The 14272-nt window shown below is 38.5% G+C and overlaps 2 protein-coding genes across 2 annotated transcripts; both read left to right on the top strand.

Moving 5' to 3' along the window:
• The first annotated feature begins 671 nt into the window (after positions 1-671).
• LOC127791631 (uncharacterized) lies at positions 672-1872 on the top strand. Its single transcript, XM_052321614.1, has 3 exons — positions 672-833; positions 903-1823; positions 1867-1872. The coding sequence occupies exons 1-3, from the start codon at positions 672-674 to the stop codon at positions 1870-1872; spliced, it is 1089 nt and encodes a 362-aa protein (XP_052177574.1).
• An 8919-nt stretch (positions 1873-10791) lies between these two features.
• Positions 10792-12746, top strand: LOC127792251 (probable O-methyltransferase 3). Its single transcript, XM_052322698.1, has 2 exons — positions 10792-11588; positions 12228-12746. Exons 1-2 carry the CDS (start codon positions 10797-10799, stop codon positions 12528-12530), a joined length of 1095 nt encoding a protein of 364 aa, XP_052178658.1. The 5' UTR covers positions 10792-10796; the 3' UTR covers positions 12531-12746.
• Positions 12747-14272: the final 1526 nt, after the last annotated feature.

Here is a 14272-nt window from a genome sequence, read left to right as displayed (position 1 = left end):
AGTGTTGTCTGTAATCTATGGGACTATATAGCATGTACATATAACATTTTGCAGCTGAATGTATAATATCAATAGAAGTAATCGGATGGCAAGATCATGTTCTCTAATCCAGAATGCTATTTTCCTTTCAGATGGTGAATACTCAAAGAAGATTAGCAGTTGGACCTAGGACACCCGTCCCACAAGCTGGTAATACCGAAGGAAACACGAGTAGACACCCAGAAAGCGACTCTAGCCAAGAAACCGGGAGTAGTAGACTGGACCAGATGGAGCGAATCTTAGGAGGTGTGGTGGGTCTCATACACGAGACTCACTCCAGGGATGGTCACGTGGCCAACATGCTTGACTTGTACCGACAGCAGAACCCCCCCGTCTTTCAAGGGAAAATTGGTGCCGACCCCAGTGAAGGGGAATTTTGGATCGAGCAAACAGAGAAGTTGCTGGATCATCTTCACTGCAGCAAAGAAGAGAAGGTTAATTGTGCCACTTTTATGTTGCAAGGAGAGGCAGACAGATGGTGGAGAGGAGTCAAGAGAACAATGACCCCTCGAGTCCGGGCACCTTACATCACTTGGGAAAGATTCAAGGAACTCTTCAACGAGAAGTACTTCCCTCTGAATTTAAGAATGAAGAAAGAAAGAGAGTTCATGGAGCTGAGATAGACCGGAGACATGTCTGTCGCCCAGTACGAGGACGCCTTCAGTCGATTGATCCGATACATGCCGATTTACGAAGGAGACGAAAGGATCAAGACCCAGAAATTTTTGGGAGGACTAAACCTAAAACTTCAGAGGGCATTGAGTAGTGCAAGTACCCAAACCTATTCAGAAGCGGTACTGCAAGCCTAAACCACCGAGGTTAACCTGAACCGGATTGACGCTATCCAAGGAGAAATTCAGCAGGGGAGCAGTCATAGAGCTGGCAAGAAGCTAGAGCCCCAGAAGCGGAAATTCAAGCCTGGTACCCCATGCGCAAAATGCCAGAAGCAGCACCCAGGAAGGCCGTGCCGGCTAGGGACTAAGGGTTGTTACAATTGTGGGGAAATAGGGCATCTCAACCAGAACTGCCCAAAGAAAGGAATTACTTGTTTCAACTGCCAACAGACGGGCCATTTCGCAAAGGACTGTCCCAAGCCGCGACTGATAAGTCAACCCCAGGGGACGTCCGGGAATGCTAGAGCACATCAAGGAAGAGTGTTTCATCTAACATGGCAGGATGCGGCAGAGGATCCAACAGTAATTGAAGGTACTATGTTTCTATCTGGTATCCCCATGCATGCATTAATAGATTCAGGTGCAAGTCACTCATTCATTTCGCATGCATTTGCTAAAATAGTAGGGGATAAACCAGAAAATTTGAATTGTCGAATGATTGTCTCAACCCCAATGGGGAAGTCTCTAGAAACTTCATCAGGGTACAAAGATAGAAAGATTCAAATAGGAGAAGTTGAGTTCCCAGTGAATCTGATTCTTCTGGAATTTCGAGATTTTGATGTGATTCTAGGAATGCACTTCCTAACTAAGTATAACGCCACGGTGGACTGTAAAGCTAAGACGGTCTGCCTTAAGAGCGGCGACTTGAACGTCAAGTTTCGAGGGCATAGGAGGGTAAGTGAACAGAAGTGGATCTCAACTTTGAAGGCTGAAAGACTGTTGCGTCAAGGGGCACAGGGATACTTGGCTTGTGTTCAAGAGGAAAGCAATGAGCCCTTAAAGATCGAAGAAGTTCGACTCGTTAAAGAATTCGGGGATGTGTTTCCCGAAGAATTACCTGGACTGCCACCCCAGCGAGAGATCGAGTTCTCGATAGAGATCATACCAGGAGTAGGTCCAGTTTCGATACCCCCGTATAAAATGGCTCCTGCAGAATTGAGGGAATTAAAAACCCAACTTCAAGAATTGCTAGACAAGGGATTTATCAGACCTAGTATGTCACCATGGGGAGCACCAGTACTTTTTGTCAAGAAAAAGGACGGAAGTCTGAGGATGTGTATCGATTATCGACAGCTCAACAGGATAACGGTCAAGAATAAGTACCCACTCCCCAGAATCGAGGAGTTGTTCGATCAACTGCAAGGGGCCAAGGTCTTCTCGAAGATTGACCTAAGATCGGGATATTATCAATTAAGGATCAAGGCCGAAGACGTGCCTAAGACAGCGTTTCGTTCTCGATATGGGCACTATGAATTTTTGGTGATGCCATTCGGACTAACCAACGCCCCAGCGGCTTTTATGGACACCATGAATCGAATCTTCAAGCCGTTTTTGGACAAATTCGTGATCGTGTTTATAGATGACATACTAATATATTCGCCCTCGGAAGAAGAACACGAATCACATTTAAGGATAATATTGCAAACATTGCGAGAACATAAGTTGTATGCCAAGTTCTCAAAATGTGAATTTTGGTTGTACCAGGTGTCATTTTTAGGACATGTTATATCGGCCGAAGGGATATCGGTTGACCCGGTCAAGATAGCAGCTGTGACAAATTGGAAGCAACCCCAGTCAGTTACCGAGGTTAAGAGTTTCTTGGGACTGGCAGGGTACTATAGAAAGTTCGTGGAAGGGTTTTCAAAAATTGCGACACCTCTCACCAAGTTAACTCAGAAGGGGGTAAGGTTCGACTGGAAAGAACGGTGCGAAGAAAGTTTTCAGACACTTAAGGCTAAGCTGTCAACCGCTCCAGTCCTGGCTACGCCAAACGGATCAGGAGGTTTTAAGGTCTACACTGACGCCTCGAGAAACGGTTTAGGATGTGTGCTGATGCAGCACGGGAGAGTCATTGCTTATGGATCTCGACAACTAAAAAACCATGAAAGAAACTACCCGACCCATGATTTGGAATTGGCCGCAGTGGTATTTGCTCTAAAGATTTGGAGACATTATTTGTACGGTGAGAAGTTCAAAATTTTTACTGATCATAAGAGCCTACAGTACGTCTTCTCACAGAAAGAATTAAACATGAGGCAACGGAGATGGATGGAGCTGTTAAAAGATTACGATTGTACTATTCAATACCATCCCGGTAAAGCTAACGTTGTGGCAGATGCCCTAAGCAGGAAAGAAACTGCTTGTGTGGCTGAAATGATGGTGGCGGAATGGAAGCTAGTAGAAGCATTTAGCCTGATGACAGTAAAAGTAGTTTCCCGAGGAAACTCGGCCTACGTAGCTAGTCTTACAGTATAGCCAGAGTTAATGGATCAAATACGACAAACCTACCCCGAAGACCCCCGAATAAAAATGTGGGTCGATGAGTATAGGCAAGCAAAGAAACTAGAATTTGAGGTAAGAGAAAACATCTTTCGGTTTCAAGGAAGAATATATGTGCCTTGTGTGAGGGAATTGCGACAAATAATTTTGGGAGAAGCCCATCGATCCAGATACTCGATCCACCCCGGAGCCACCAAGATGTACCAAGACTTGAAGGCTGTGTACTGGTGGCCAGGAATGAAGAAAAGCGTGGCCAGGTACGTTAGTCAATGTGACACCTGCCAGAGAATTAAGATTGAACACCAAAAGCCTGGTGGGAGCTTACAACCATTGGAAGTTCCAGAGTGGAAATGGGAACACATCACGATGGATTTCGTGACTGGACTGCCAAGGAGTCCTAAGGGAAACGATGCTATTTGGGTGATAGTCGACAGACTATCTAAGTCTGCTCATTTCTTAGCCATAAGGGTAAGTCAACCAATCAGCAAATTAGCTCAACAGTATGTGAATGAGATTGTCAGATTACACGGAGTGCCAGTAAGCATTGTGTCAGACCGTGACCCAAGATTCACTTCTAGGTTTTAGGGAAGTCTTCAAGAGAGTTTGGGTACTCAGCTTAGGCTAAGCACGGCCTATCATCCCCAGACAGATGGTCAATCAGAAAGGACCATTCAAACCCTAGAAGATATGCTGCGAGCTTGCGCGATTGATTTTCCAGGTAGCTGGGAAGAGCATTTACCATTAGTAGAATTCGCTTACAATAACAGCTACCACAGTAGCATTGGAATGGCTCCCTATGAAGCCTTGTATGGCCGAAAATGTAGATCCCCGGTATGCTGGACTGAAGTAGGTGAACGAGAAATCTTGGGACCCGAGATAGTTCAGAAAACGACAGAAAAGATAAAAATCATTCAAGAAAGAATTAAGGAAGCTCAGAATCGCCAGAAGTCCTATGCAGATACAAGAAGAAGGAAATTAGAGTTTCAAGTAAGCGACAAAGTATACCTGAAGATATCTCCACTAAGGATGGTGACTAGAAGCAACAAGAAAAAGGGGAAGTTAAACCCTCGATATATAGGGCCATATGATATAGTGGAAAGAATTGGACCAGTCGCTTATCGACTCGCTCTACCCTTGGCTCTATCAAACATCCATGACGTGTTTCACGTATCGCAACTGCGAAAGCATGAGCCAGATTCTTCCCAGATAATGCCAACTGAAGCTATCGAGATTCAAGAAAATCTCTCGTATGTAGAAAAATCGGTCAGTATTTTAGATCGCAGGGATCAAGTCCTAAGGAACAAATCAATTCCTCTGGTACAAGTTTTGTGGAGAAACCCCGTAAGCGAAGAAATAACTTGGGAACGAGAGGAAGATATGAAACTCAACTATCCAAACCTGTTTGAAGACCCTATAGTTAGTATGAGTGAGGAATGATCAAATTTCGAGGACGAAATTTTTGTAAGGATGGGAGAATGTAATACCCTAAGTTTTATAAATAAATTTAATTAAGTGATCTATTAGGTGCATGTAATTAATTAAGTTAATTTTACCTAAAGTGTGCTTATGAAAAATATAAATATACACATATGATTTAAGATTAAAAAAAAAAAGAAAAAGAATTAAATGAAATCATAATATGATTTAAAATTAAAGAAAATCATAATTTTTCTTTCGTACGTATGTCGTGTATATATGTAAATATGTATATATGTATTAAAAAAAAAAAATCCGAAAATCGGATTTTGCAGAGCAGTGCGCGGCCAGAGCATGGCCGCGCCTGCAAATTGTTTCTTGAGGGCAAAGGAGGAGATTTAAATGCTGATATGACCAAGGAATGGCCTCTGGGACGCGTGGCCGTCGATAGGGAAGCAAAGCACGTCGAAAATGGGCTATAAATAGCCAAGTTCGCGCTGCCCAACCCATCCGAAAATTTCGAGGCTTAGATCAGTCGATTGGGAGTGATTTTGTGAGTTTAGAGAGTGAGGTTCTGATCTTCAAGTTGTGGGCGTCGTTTCTGGAGAATTTGGAGGCCAACGGAGCAAATGAGAAGGCGAATCGAAGCTTCGCCGGAAAGCACGCGACTCGCCGGAGCCGAGGGATATTCGGTCGATTCGAGGTAAGTTCGATCCTAATTTTTTGTAATTTTTGTATCAATGTGTTCGTAATGTCGAGATCTAGAGATTAGGAGTAGAAAAATCGAGTTTAGAGGTTAAATGGCCGGCCGGCGGCGAAGCTCTCACCGGAGAAGAAGAACCAGTCGGGCGCGTGAGCTGCACGCGCCCGCGAGTGGGAAGAAGGTGCGTGCGGTTCACGCGCCCGCCAGAAAAAAAAAAAAAAAAAAAAGAGTAAAATTTTGAAATTTTTTTTATTAAATTTGAAATGTTGTTTCTGGTTTATTGGTAAAACAATTTTCTGAAATTATGGTATATTGGAAAAGCAATTCTCTGAAAATGCCAAAATTATTAATTATTTAAGTGAATTTTTCTATTATAGAAATAAAGAAAAATAGAATTTTGATTCTGAAAATTTCAAGAAAAATTTCAGAATGTTATAAGTGATATTTAAGGAATATTAGTGAAAAGAAATTAATAAATGGAAAGATTAGGTAATTATTATGTGATAATTACATATTTAGCTATTATAAAATAAGAGAAAATAGGAATGAAAGTTAGAAAATTACAAGAAAAATTCCAAAATACTAAGAATATTATTTAAGGAATATTGGTAAAAAGAAAGTAAAATTTTATGAAGCATAGAAAATTATTATGTAATTTTGGAAGAGATAGAGCTTAGGAATAAAAGAAAAAGGAAGAAATTATGAAAAAATTTACAATTGGTATTCTAAAAATAAATCTATGTTGTAGGGATCCTCGTGAGCAAGGAAATTAAGGAATAGCCATTGGGCACGTAGTTCGAGACAAATTAGCTGTAAGTATGCTGCTTGAATCTAATACGGTAAATGCTTTTATCATATTGGCATGCTATGATATGAAATCATCATGTAGACTGCATCCATGGCATGACTATGAAATGCATACATGCACAATGATACTGTTGATCACATGCATATGAGGCCATAGGGAGTACGAACTGACACCGCTGGCCTATCAAGGGTGCACCCATACACCCCGGCTTCGAAGAGGTGGCCGCTAAAATGATAGGCAGCATGAGGGGTGTAGTAGACACCTACGATGAAAGACATTGCATACACTTATAGCATTGCATTTGGTATTCTTACTTAGATGATTCATCATCTAACATGGGTTCGCCCCTGGAACATTCAACGTTCCAGCTGGGACTTGCAGAGATGATTCAGAGAGTGGTGATGTGTAGTGACACGAGACATCAAGATGCGAGTGAATGTACCATATTATAATATGATTAGTTTAAGATTTATGTATATTGTCCCATCATCAAACGCTTTATGTATTAACTTGTATTAGTTTAAGATTTATGTATATTGTTCCATCATCAAACGCTTTATGTATTAACTTGTATTCGATGCCATATACGATTATTAAATTATGCATGAGCAGGTTCGATTCAGCTTCCGCTTTACATTTATTTCTAGTCTAGTTATTTCATCTGGCACTAGATACGGTCTTAGGGAATTTTAAAATAATGTTCAAAAAAAAATTTAACCAAATTTCCTAAGGCTTAACATGCCCAAGAAGGCGGGCTGTTACAATTAATGTGCTATGTACGCGTGCGTGATGGCCCTGCCTGCAAAATCTTCATGGCCATGCCTCTGCAAATCTTCTGCAAGTGGGATGCAAGATTGGTGGAATGCAAGAGTGAGGGCCAAGGTAATTGCGCCTATAAATAGATGGAGAATTCGGAGCAATTGAAGCAAGGGAGAAAGGAGCAGAATTTGGCCATAGTAGCCTCAAGATGCTGTGGCAATGGCCGCAAGCAAGTAGTAGAGAGCAAGCCGAGGGCCGAGAGATGTGAGAAAGAGGGAGAGAGATCGAGCTTGGGCTGAGAAATTCGAGAGAGAGAGAGAGGTGGGCCGAAGTTGACCATGTGGCTGTCTGCGAAGCAAGCTCGAGCGGAGCAGCTGGAATTGTCGGAGGCGGTGGCAGCAGGCTGAGGCAGCGGCCATGGATGTGCGGGTGGGCTCGGTGGAGGCCGGAGCAACAGCCGACGAGGTTGAATACGGCCAAAGCTGGTCGCACAGTTGTAGGCGGCCATGGCTGCGAGCTCCGTTGCCTGATGCAAGGAAGGGGAGGCTGCCACGATGGGGAGCATGGTGCGGCCGGTGCAGCGGCCGACAAAGACTCCAACGGCCGGCGAGGGAGGCGGCAGCACACGGGCGGCGGCGGGCATGGCGGGAGTTGCAGGAGCGGGAAGAGGAAGAAGAAGAAGGAGGGAAGAAAAAAAAAGGAAAAAAAAAAAAGAAAAAGAAAAGAAAAGGAAGAAAAGAAAAGAAAATGAAGAAAAATTGGAAAAATTTCCTGAAAAATCTCGAAAATAGGAAGTGGATATTTATTAATATTTCGAAGATTTTTGGCGAGAAATGGTTCGGGTACACGTTTCGAGGATATAACACGCATACCGAGAAAGCCAAAGAAACTAAGTTAAGCTAAGTAAAATTCCCTAAAAAATTTTAAAAATTCAGGAATATTATTTTATGAATTTTGATAGTGAAATATTCGAGAAAATAATTGAAAAATATTTAGTTTGGATTTATTGAGAAAAAATAGGAAGAAATAGGGAGAAAAATAAAGAAAATGCAAAATATTATGAAAAATAGGTTTTGGATACTTATTTAAATAAATATGGTGATTAGGATGCTTTGAGGCTTAAGTTGAAGTGACTTATGTAAATTTTGAGGTTGGCACGTAAATCGAGGCAATAACGAATTTTGAGGCAATGCGCGAATATCGAGGTAGCCCGATAAGCGTGAAAAGGTAAGTGGTACTCCCAAACTGGAATTTAGTTTTATGAAAAATGCTTGAATAAGTGATTTATGTTTAAAAACCCGATCCTCGAGAATGTTTCATCATATTGACATGCCCTGATATATATCCATCACGTAGATTGCATACATGACATGACTATGAAATGCATATGTACACATTGATATCATTGATCCCACGTATTGTGGCCATAAGGAGTACGAATTGGCACCGCTGCTTTACCAAGGGTGCCCCCATACACCCTAGCTTCAAAAGAGGTGGTCGCAAAAATGTTGAGTAACATGAAGGGTGCATTTGACCCTTACGATGAGTAAGACATTGCATTCATGCACAAAATATGTTTTATGTACCCTTACTTAGATAATTCATCATCTAAGTTGGGCTTTGCCCTAGACTATTCAAACGTTCTAGATGAATATTGTAGTGGATACGAGGATGAATGAGGCATGAAATGGTACTTAGCAATATGCATGATAAATGAAATGTATGTTATGTAGCATATGTATTTAAGTTCTGCTACTTTGAATTATGAACGTTTTAAGGAATGATGATGTATAATCTTATTTAGGGTTAATGTTAGTTGAGAACTTAAGCTATGTATTAAGTTATGTTGAGGAACAATGATTTGAATTTTGATTAATGTTAAGGTATCAGATTCGATCATTGCTTCCGCATTTGATGTGTATGATAATTCTCTTTCGAGAGAAATGAATGGGAATTCTGGGACAGATTCGAGGAATTATGTGGTTTAGCATTAGTTTGAAAGAAAAAAAAAATTATTATCCCAAAATTGTCCGAAGTTATAACGCGCCCGAGAAAACGAAGCGTTACACAGTACATCCTAAAAAATTGAGTTAGACTATCATATAAAAATGATTAATTTAAAGAAAAATAAAAAGATAGGGTTTATTTGAGAAGTAAACTTGGTATAAAATTGATAACATTTTTGAAAAAACAAATTCTCGTTCAACCAATTTTCTTCATGTTTTAGTAATTTCCTTCATTACTTTTCATCATATTTTGTTTCTCTTTCCCTTTTTAATCTTTGGTTAATTTAAGTCTCCAAATAGGTACGGTGTAAAATAAAAAAAACCCATATATCCTTCATGTTTGGGGGTACTCTTAATAAGTTGCTTTTATTAATAGCCTTTTTAATCTTTATATTTATAAAAAATACTCATTTATATCTTTTTATCAATAAATTTCTTAAGATTAACAATTTTTAAAAAAAAATCAAAATAACTGACTATTTTCTATTTTTTATCATTACCTTAAAATAATTTCCTTCATGATTGGGTACTCTTAATGTTAAAGGACTCTGTTAACATTAAGAGTACTACCCAATAACATTAAGAGTACCCAATAATTATAAAAAATCAAAATAACGTTTAAAAAAAAAGCAGGGTTGCTTTTATTTTAAACGTTAAAGGACTCTGTTAACACTTTTAAGTTCAAAACAACAATTAATGATTAATCAACATATGAATTTGTTTGTTTGTTTCTCTTGACCAGTCTCAAGTTGAACATCGACTTATCTACTAAAATATATTAGATTTAATGTTGGTTGCCCTGTTTATTGGGACGTTAAGCCCAGTCATGGTCAGAAGCCCAGTTATTTTGATGAATGCTTTGTTAATTTGCCATATAATTAATCATAATTAGACCACCTATCATCCCTCAACAAAAAAATTAATCTTAGCATATGCCAAAACCGTAGACTTTTCATGTTATTTCAGTGACGATATGATTGAACATATGCATCACATCACTAATAAAAATTATCTGTTTGGTGTTTTCTGGTGAAGTGCTTAACTACAACTTTCAAAGTTGATTTCTATAAGAATAGTCTATGCCTCAACAATTTTTTTTTTTCTTTTGATAACATTTATCTCTTTAATTTGTTTTTAAATTTTTGTTTTCAGTGATGATATATGCTTGAAGGTATAAATAATTATTTTTAATTTAAGTGATGTATGAAAAATAAATTAGGAGAATCCAAATATTACATAATAATAACAAGTCTTATTATTATTTTTAATAACAATGGTATGATATCTACATTTTAGTTTGTTACTTTTAAAATAAAGAAGTTAATTACCAAAAAGTTATCAATTTTTGGTTAGTATATCAATCCTACAACAAATTTTAAAAGTTTATCAATTTTACATTTAAATTTTTAATTTTATATCAATTCTATAATACTATTTAAACTTAAATAATTAATGTTCCCTTTGATGTATTAATTATTGTTTTCATCTTAATTTTTTAAATTTGATCATGAACATAATTAGAGTTTGCCACTATGTGAATAGTTAATTTTTTAAAATAAGAATAGTTGACACATTAAAAGGGTATTAATTATGTAAGTTCTACCGGCATTGTAAAATTAATACAAAATTAATAATTCAAATGTAACTTGATAGGTTTTAAAGTTTATTGTAGAATTGATACACAGTCCAAAATTTATATAATTTTATATAAGAAACAAGTTAATATACCACTAATTAACATTAGAAAAAATATACAATTCCGGTGTCCCATTCTTAATTAAGATGACAATTCCATTAGAAAAAATATAGTGTCAAGGCAGTGAGATAAGAAGGTTGAAACTAGGCCCAAACGTTGAATCGAAGGAACGCATACAAATATGTGATATATATCTATGCAGAACAAAGAGTTTAGCATAAGGCACAAACTAATTAACATGGCTATGGCCAATGAATACAACACTGAAGAGCTAGTTCAAGCTCATGTCCTTCTCCGAAATCAAATCTTCGCCTTCATAAACTCTGGATCATTGAGATGCGCAGTTCAGCTTGGAATACCAGATGTTATTCACAGCCATGGAAAACCCATGGCTCTTAGCGAGCTAGTTGCTGCGCTTCCAATCAAGCAATCCAAAGCTCACGGCATTCATCGCCTCATGCGAGTTCTTGTCCATTCTGGCTTCTTTGCTGAGCAAGAAGAAGGCTATGTGCTCACACTCGCTTCAAGGCTCCTCCTAAAAGATGAGCCGTTGAGTGTGAGAGCATACGCCTTGATGGCTTTTCATCCTGCTATGGTGAAACCCTGGAGCGTCATGAGCGATTGGTTCCAGAATGATGATACTGCGCCCTTTTATACAGCTGAACTGAAGAATTTCTGGGAGTATAACGCTGAAGAAACAAGCTTTGGCGATTTGTTTAATGCAGCCATGGCTAATGACTCCAAGTTCATCGTATACTTGATGATGAAAGAGTGCAAGGCAGCGTTTGAAGGGTTGAGTTCATTGGTGGATGTTGGCGGCGGCACGGGGACCGTAGCCCGGACCATTGTTGAATCATTCCCCAACATGAAGTGCACTGTGCTTGATCTCCCACACGTGGTTGCTAACTGCCAGGGGAGTGAAAAGCTAGACTTCATTGGAGGGAGCATGTTTGAGGCAATTCCTCCCGCAAATGCAATCTTACTCAAGGTCCATTATTCTTACAAAATTCTTTTGTATGAAACATAATGTTAGGCTCCTTCATTTCCAAGTCATTCGCACTTGGGATATTGCTTATAAATAGGCAACTCCACCCTTGTGTCTTAAGGTGAGACATTTGGTACTATATGAGTGTCAAGGTGTCAGGTCATCTGTATATTGGCTAGTTTTTAGTTTAGTCATACAAATTAAACTACTCACTTAAGTGGTGTTTATTAAAATGAGTAAAATAAGACTCTGTCAATATAATTTATCTATAAAATTCAATATAATTTATTCGAAAAGGAGAAGGAATAAATTTATCTTGAAAGTTCAAGATAAGAAATTATGTGACTTCTTTTCAGAAAATTTAACAAACACAATGGAATGTATTTTTGTCTGAAATACTTTCCATATCTCACCTTTTCTAATCCGTATCTTGGTTATAATAGATGCTATCTTAGTAGATTATCCCCTAATCATGGGATCGTAGATGTAGATATTGAGGTCAAACCATGTTAAACTTATGTGCTTCTATATATATTTCTGTATATATTTTACATGATATAATCCTAAGTGGTATAGGACATTATGCCTCCCAACATGTAAAACATTATGGTAATATTAACTATGACTAGATATTGGGCACAGGAAATTCTGCATGATTGGGATGATGAAACTTGTATAAAGATACTGAAGAAATGTAAAGAAGCAATTCCAAGCAAGGAAAAGGGTGGCAAGGTGATCATCATTGATGTTGTGTTGGACAACCAGAAAGAAGATGATGGGTTTGTCCGAGCACAACTCTTTCTTGACACAATGATGTTGGCTGTCTTAACAGGTAAAGAAAGAACCAGGAAAGAATGGGCACAACTCTTCTATGAAGCTGGTTTCAGTCACCACAAAATCACTCGAGCTTTGGGAATTAAGTCTGTCATTGAGGCTTATCCTTGACTATGGCATTGGAGTTGCTAGACAACTTTCCTCTTTCTTTTCTCAAAATCATTTGAATAATGGACTACTATTCTATGCTTAATGACTTGTATACCTGGCTAGTTACAAACTGTATGCTATAGATTGTATCTTTTTTATGCATCAACATATTTGAGCTTTGCCTATAATAATGTACCATTTCTACTTGATTGTTGATAGCTAGATGCAAAATAATCAAATAAATACCAATATAAATAACTTCTAGGCAATCTAACGCTAAATCAATCTAATATTTCACAGCTATTTTATATTCTAATTTGTCTCAACTTGAATATATTCATCTTATCATGCTTATACTCTACGGCTGTAAATACCCAACAACCAGTGGCGGATTTAGGGGCAGTCTTAGCCCTCCCCTAGATCTACCTTGCGAATCTAGCCCATTTGGAAGGTGGGGGCTAAAATGACCTATGAATCTAGGGGTTAGCCCTCTCCTAGATCTATCCCTGCCAACAATATAGTTTTTATTTTTCTTTTACCATAAACATTCATTATAGAACAATGTTTTTGAGAATATAAAGTACAAAAAAAAAAATGCCATTTCTTGCACCAATGGAAGCAAATCTAAAATATAATAGGAGGTGATTTTTCCACCACCTTTGTAACACCATGCTTTTCCCAGTGTGCATTAACTCGAGATTTCAGGGATATTTTTTTTTTCCACAATCATTCAACATAGGCACAGCGTAAATTTAACCCTGACAATCTCGATCTACCATCTTAGAAAATTAATTTAAAATAATAAGCTATAATTAGTAATTTCATTTAGATAAGCGGAAACAAGATCGAAACCTCAATGATATATAACCGACAATTTCCTTTTATAGTCAATTAACCAAATCAATATTTCACGTGAAAATATCAAAATATAACATAACCTCTGAACATCGTAATCATAAACAAAGACCTACAAAAACTAAACATAACGGCTACATCTCAGTCACGTCTTTTCCTTTAGCGTCACTGCTTTCACCTAGAACGTTTGAATATTCCAGGGACATAGTCCAAAATTAGATGCTGAATCATCTAAGTGAGAGTTCAAAAATATTTTCATGATATATGCAAGACCATGAACAAAACCGACATATCTCGACACACCCCAGTTCAAGAGAATCCTATACAGTGTTTAACCCATACCATGGGGAAAGAGCAAATTTCTCTAAAGGCAACTCGACTACATCGGCATAACCCAATCTTAGCTTAAGAGGGGCAACATCAATGCGTGAACTCGGAAATCACCTCGTCATCATTATGTTTCCACTCAAAGGCATTCCGGGTCTCATCAACACAAACCATGGCCACCAGATGATCAACACTATCCCTGGGAATCCACATTCACCTTGGAAACAATGCTGTTGCTCAAAAGAACCTAGGATGGTATCCACTCTCAGTTCCGCCACTTAAGCCGATCTAGGGTAGTGTACACTCTCAGCCCCGCTACTATTGACTCGCAAGGGTGGTGTCCACTCTCAACCCCCATCATAGATGGGAATTGATCGTTGGCACGTTTCCTTAGTGCTATCACTCAAGTGCCGTAACACAGGTTGACATCTCAACATCTCACATGAATAACACAAAAGATATGCCAATGCCATAACCACAACATATATAAATGAATTACGAACAACAACATTTCAATGCGTGAATTCCAATGCACATAAAAAAATATTTTGGACGAACCATCCACATGAAATCAACCTATC

Source organism: Diospyros lotus, chromosome 15, assembly GCF_014633365.1.
Source record: "Diospyros lotus cultivar Yz01 chromosome 15, ASM1463336v1, whole genome shotgun sequence".
NCBI lineage: Eukaryota > Viridiplantae > Streptophyta > Magnoliopsida > Ericales > Ebenaceae > Diospyros > Diospyros lotus.
This window is presented reverse-complemented; position numbering and strand designations above follow the sequence as displayed.

Excerpts from the sequence above, each read along its gene's own strand:
- LOC127791631 (XM_052321614.1), top strand. The coding sequence starts at position 672 with ATGTCTGTCGCCCAGTACGAGGACGCCTTCAGTCGATTGATCCGATAC. Across the intron at positions 834-902 it reads CCCAAACCTATTCAGAAGCG|GGGAGCAGTCATAGAGCTGG; the intron begins GTACTGCAAGCC and ends GAAATTCAGCAG.
- LOC127792251 (XM_052322698.1), top strand. The coding sequence starts at position 10,797 with ATGCAGAACAAAGAGTTTAGCATAAGGCACAAACTAATTAACATGGCT. Across the intron at positions 11,589-12,227 it reads CAAATGCAATCTTACTCAAG|GAAATTCTGCATGATTGGGA; the intron begins GTCCATTATTCT and ends TATTGGGCACAG.